Source organism: Myotis brandtii, unplaced genomic scaffold (genome assembly GCF_000412655.1).
Source record: "Myotis brandtii unplaced genomic scaffold, ASM41265v1 scaffold1103, whole genome shotgun sequence".
Lineage (NCBI taxonomy): Eukaryota > Metazoa > Chordata > Mammalia > Chiroptera > Vespertilionidae > Myotis > Myotis brandtii.
Window position 1 is genome coordinate 39,259 of NW_005353762.1, and position 4,677 is coordinate 43,935.

Genomic DNA, 4,677 nt, shown 5'->3' on the forward strand with positions numbered 1-4,677 from the left:
GCCTGGTCTCTACACTGGAAGTGCTTGTGTCATTGCAAATCTTCTCTTTAATCTAGAGTAATAACCATAAAAACAACAACAGTAGCAGTGACACTGGTCTCACACATTTGCTTTAATCCCAGAAGGTAGCTATAATTTTTATTACCTGCCTTCATCTCTGCCATCTTCGTCCAGGTAGCTTACTCAAGACCATGTAGTTCCGAAGAACCAGAACCAGTGTTTGAACCTCGTCTTGTCTGAAGCAGAATGGTCCCAGTGTGCTTTCAAGTCTCTTCTCTGGGCTGCCAACATTTACAAGGGCATTTTGGCTGCAGGGACAAGCTGGGTAGCTATGTTAGGCAATAGTCTAGTACAGTAATTTTTCCCAACTTAGCAGCAGTACGTCTTTATTAATTATTTTGAAAAATTTCTAATGGCCATGTGCACCCTTATGTCGTCACTCCTGAATGGATCATAAGCCAGAGTTAAAAGATAAAGATCTCATGAAATAAGTAAGTTATTTTCATGTCATTTTTTATTTTAAAAACTACACTCGCATTATTTCTTTACATGTATCTCAATGTATGAACATACACACATATGGACATCCTAGTGAACATTGATTGCCCGGCTGCCAGAAGAGTGATCCCAATGATAATAATGATGATGGTGACAAGGGCACAATAATTAGCATTTATTGGGGGCTAATTATGTACTAGACAATCTCCTAAGTGCTTTGTGTATGGTACCTCATTTAATCCTCACAAGGACTTTACTAGCATGAAGTAGGAACTGTTGTCTAAATTTCCCAGTTGAGGAAACTGAAGCGGAGAGGATGAAGCAATGCACCTGTGTTCACAGAACTAGTAAGCAGGTGAGCTGGGATCCAAACCCAAGAGTCTGGCCCACACCCCACACTTTTCCCTCCTAAGCTGCCTCCTAGACACATGGGTGGGCATGTGATTGAGGTTGGAAGTCCCCAAGTACACTCTTTGTCCCAGTGAAAATTTTTCCGCTAAGGAGTGCTTCCCTAAAGAGGTTTCTGGTTAGTGTTCTCAAGCAGCTAAATAACTTAAATTTATATTAAACACTTGTGTTTTTACTTCGATGATGAGTTAAGAAAATGAGTGTAAATATATTCATGATCATTGGGATAGCCACCTTATAATCAAACAGCTATAACCATAAGAAGTTACATCTAATTTTATATTCACAAATATTTAAAAGTAATTAAATAACAATACCAAATGAAGCTCAACACCAGGCTACACAATATTTTCTCCCTTTAAAAATGGTCCATATATTATTTAAATTTGACTAACACTATTCTTGTTCTAGAAATGAGATGACCAGCTCTTTCAGAATATACAGCAACTGCCTCCACAAAAGCAGCGCCAGGTTTAGGAGATTTACGGTAAAACCACGTTTCCTGGGACTTCTACTGGCAGTTTCTGGGAGAGCTAAGCTTCCCATCCATCTCAGAGGTTTGCTTTTCCTCTGGGAGATGTTTATAATAGAAAAGCGTCATTTGGGATATTTATCAGCTTCTCCTGTCCCTCTGCTGTTTGGTGGGGCTGACCACGGGCAAGGATAAAATGAGCTGGTCATCTCAAGATCATGGACAACATGGAATCAAGGCTCAATACTTTCCCCTATTTTCACTGTGAGAAGGGAAATGAATCTGTGCCCGTGTGCCAGAGGTGTGAAACGTGCATCTTGGTTAGGAAGATCTTCTCCACCAAAGAGTGGTTCCTAAGGGTCAGTGATATAGCTCAGAGGAGGTTTCTAGTGAGCATTCTGGGACAGTTGGATAGCTTATATTTGTTATACTATTTTCAAAATATCCTTCAGACCACACAGGGGAAGGATTTCATCTATAACAGGTCCCGGATCGACCTCAGCAAGCAGGAGCGGGACATCATGAAGTTCATGAACCAGATGCTGGATAGGACAATAGAGCAGAAGATGAGGGAGATATTGTGCTGGTTTGGGAGCAGCACCCACCGGACTAAGGCAAATTACACACTCTTGCTGCTGCAGATGTGCGACCAGAAGTTACTACTCACTGCTGCCAACGTCATCAGAGTCCTGTTTCAGAGGGAGCAGGATACCATTTTAGGTAAATGAGGCTACAGGTAGAGACCAGAGGGCCCAGAGACCAGGGAGCCAGGCTCCCGGAGTCGGTAAAGGAACTAGAGTTGTGGACAAACTTAGGTAGATCGGAGTTTTTCTGAAGGCAGAATAGAGTCCTTTGCCCTGACACCAGATCCTTTTTCCCAAAGGAGAACTTGCTGAATGTAACTTCCTTCTAGAAAATCGTCAAATGACAAATGTAGGAGGGTGTACCGAACTTTTAACTGTCAAGCCTTTAAAATGTATTTCTTTCTCCCTTTGGCCCAGAAATGGCTAGTGTGTGTGTCTATCACTGAAGGCTGGTGTGATTCCTGTGTCAGTGAGTGAGAGATTGGACTGGCCTTGGGAGGTATGTGAGGGGGAAGCTAATGAATTGTTTTGCCCTTTACCCTTCACTGTGCAGAAACCAGGCCAACAGGTCAAAACCTAGGGCTTTATTTTTTCACTCATTCCACTATGTTCCTTGCTTGCACATAAAATCTAGCCTTGAAGTGGAGTTTATCCAAGGCTGGAGACAGTGAAAGGGCTAAGTAAGGCTAGCACAGTTCTTAAATTTAGCTGTATCAGAATCCCCAGTAGGGCTTATAAAATCACAGATGGCTGGGCTCCTTCAGACCTCCCGACTCAGCAGGTCTGACAAGTTGCACTTCTAACAAGTTCCTAGCTGATGCTGATGCTGATGCTGATGCTGATGTTGCTGGCTGGGACTTCACTTTGAGAGCCATTGATCTAGTGTGTTGGTGAGAAGATCTTGGAAATGTTTGACCAGCTCAATCAGGGAAGCAAAAAGAACCAAAAAGGAGGCAAGAGGTAGATTTCTCAGGGGTCCAGGAGTGAAAGGTCCAGTGTGGGGAAAGCACAGGTTTAGTGAAGATAAGAGCAGGCTGGGGGCGAGCTATCAGGTGAAGGAGTTTCAGAGTTTGAGGTCTTGAAGGATGGGAATTCCTAATGTCCATGAGACCTTATTTGTGGTTATAATTGTAGACTAATGGAATCCAAAAGGATTTTTAAGCTAGGTGAACTATGGGCAATTAGATAATGAGATATGCCACTTGGCTTCTTTGTGCGTTAGGAAAGTGAAAGAATGATAATCTGAAAGGAAGAAGTGATGAAAAAAAATTAGTCCAGCTCCTGAATTTCATAGATAAGGAAGCCATATATCAGGGAATCTGAGTGACTTGAACTGTGTCACCCAGCCAAGGGGGTTGAAAACCAGGACTCCCTTCCTGAGCATCTCCGACTGTGCAGTGCTATCCCTCACCACAAGGGAGGGCAAACTACAGCAGGCCTGGCCTTTACATCCACATGGACTGCTCTGTGGTTTACTCTCAAAGGTTTTCATCACCCTCCACAACAATTAGCTACATATATTAGGGTCGAGCTCAGTTACAGGTTGTGCAACCTTCTCCTTGTCCTAGAGGAGCTTCTTTCTTAAAAAGTTATTTTTTTTTTTATTTTGACAAGGATACTTATTCATTCATACCATTGAAGAAAATTAAGCTGGAGCTTCAGAAAAGCAGTCCCTCTTTCAGCTCTTTCCCACAGCCCTCTCATGCTCTCTCCTTGTAAAAGAGCTCTGATAAATTTTGCATTGTAGGTAGGCTGGAAAAATCTAAGTAGGGGCCTTCTGTGACTTTTGCATAGAAACTCAGAGGCCCCAAATGAAAACAGACATAACTGGCCTGGCCCATTTTATGTAGATTTAAAAGAAACAAGTAGAAATTAAATAATTTACTGCCATTTTTTCCCCCCACACACCTGCTTAATGAACAACCTTGTCTTGATCTTTTGTTTTTCAGAACTTGGTCAAGACCCCAATCTTATGCTTTTATTTCCTGAGAAATACTACACCCCCCAGCTTGATACTTCAAATGTCTACTGGACAGCCAGAACCAAGAGCACATCCTTCCCTTTGTCTAAAGATTTAGGGGGAAAAAGCTTGCTTAAAAATGTTGGGTGGGAAGCATCTAATACTGGTAAGTTGGCTTGTAGTGAGAAAGCCAATAGATATGAGATTGGGCAGCTCCAATGGAGTTGGAGGGGCTGAGAGGGCAATAGCGTCTGGGGATGACAGATTTGGGGAATTAACCTTCATTTTTCACTTATGCTGTGTTGGAATCTCTGGGAAGGGGAGAAGCAAGGATAAAATCAGTTAGTATGACCAAAAGTCTCTAGCAAGGTGCCTCTGAGAGATACCTGAGACTAGAGATCAGAAAGGAAACTCCCAAGGGCTTCTTTGGAAGCCTCTCTCTGTCCCAGGCTAAGTCCCTTGTTTAGCCCCTGACCTGTGGCATGGTTGGCACCCCTAGAATTCAACCCTCTCTTTTTTTTCTTGTTTAAAGTATTACAAATAGTAGTGCATATGTCTCCTTTCCCCCCTCCCCCCATTGACCTTCCCTTGGCCTCCCCTACCCAGCAGCACTCTTTTTGAAAAACACAATGGCTGTTTTTGCAGCACTGGATTCCTTGAACAGGAAATAGAAGCAGTGGGGGATTTGAACCCTGACCTCAAGGCCTTTCTAAGTTGGACAGCAAAACATTATATATATATATATATATATACAT

The 4,677-nt window shown here is 42.6% G+C and overlaps 1 protein-coding gene across 1 annotated transcript in view; it reads left to right on the top strand.

Annotated features, from left to right (window-relative positions):
* Positions 1 to 1,899: 1,899 nt before the first annotated feature.
* The window catches only part of CDRT1 (CMT1A duplicated region transcript 1), a 37,561-nt gene continuing 34,783 nt past the window's right edge, over positions 1,900 to 4,677 (top strand). Inside the window, exons 1-2 of the mRNA XM_005857335.2 lie at positions 1,900 to 2,098; positions 3,912 to 4,088. Of these exons, the coding sequence (XP_005857397.2) occupies positions 1,900 to 2,098; positions 3,912 to 4,088 (376 nt within the window). The remainder of the gene's footprint in view (positions 2,099 to 3,911; positions 4,089 to 4,677) is intronic.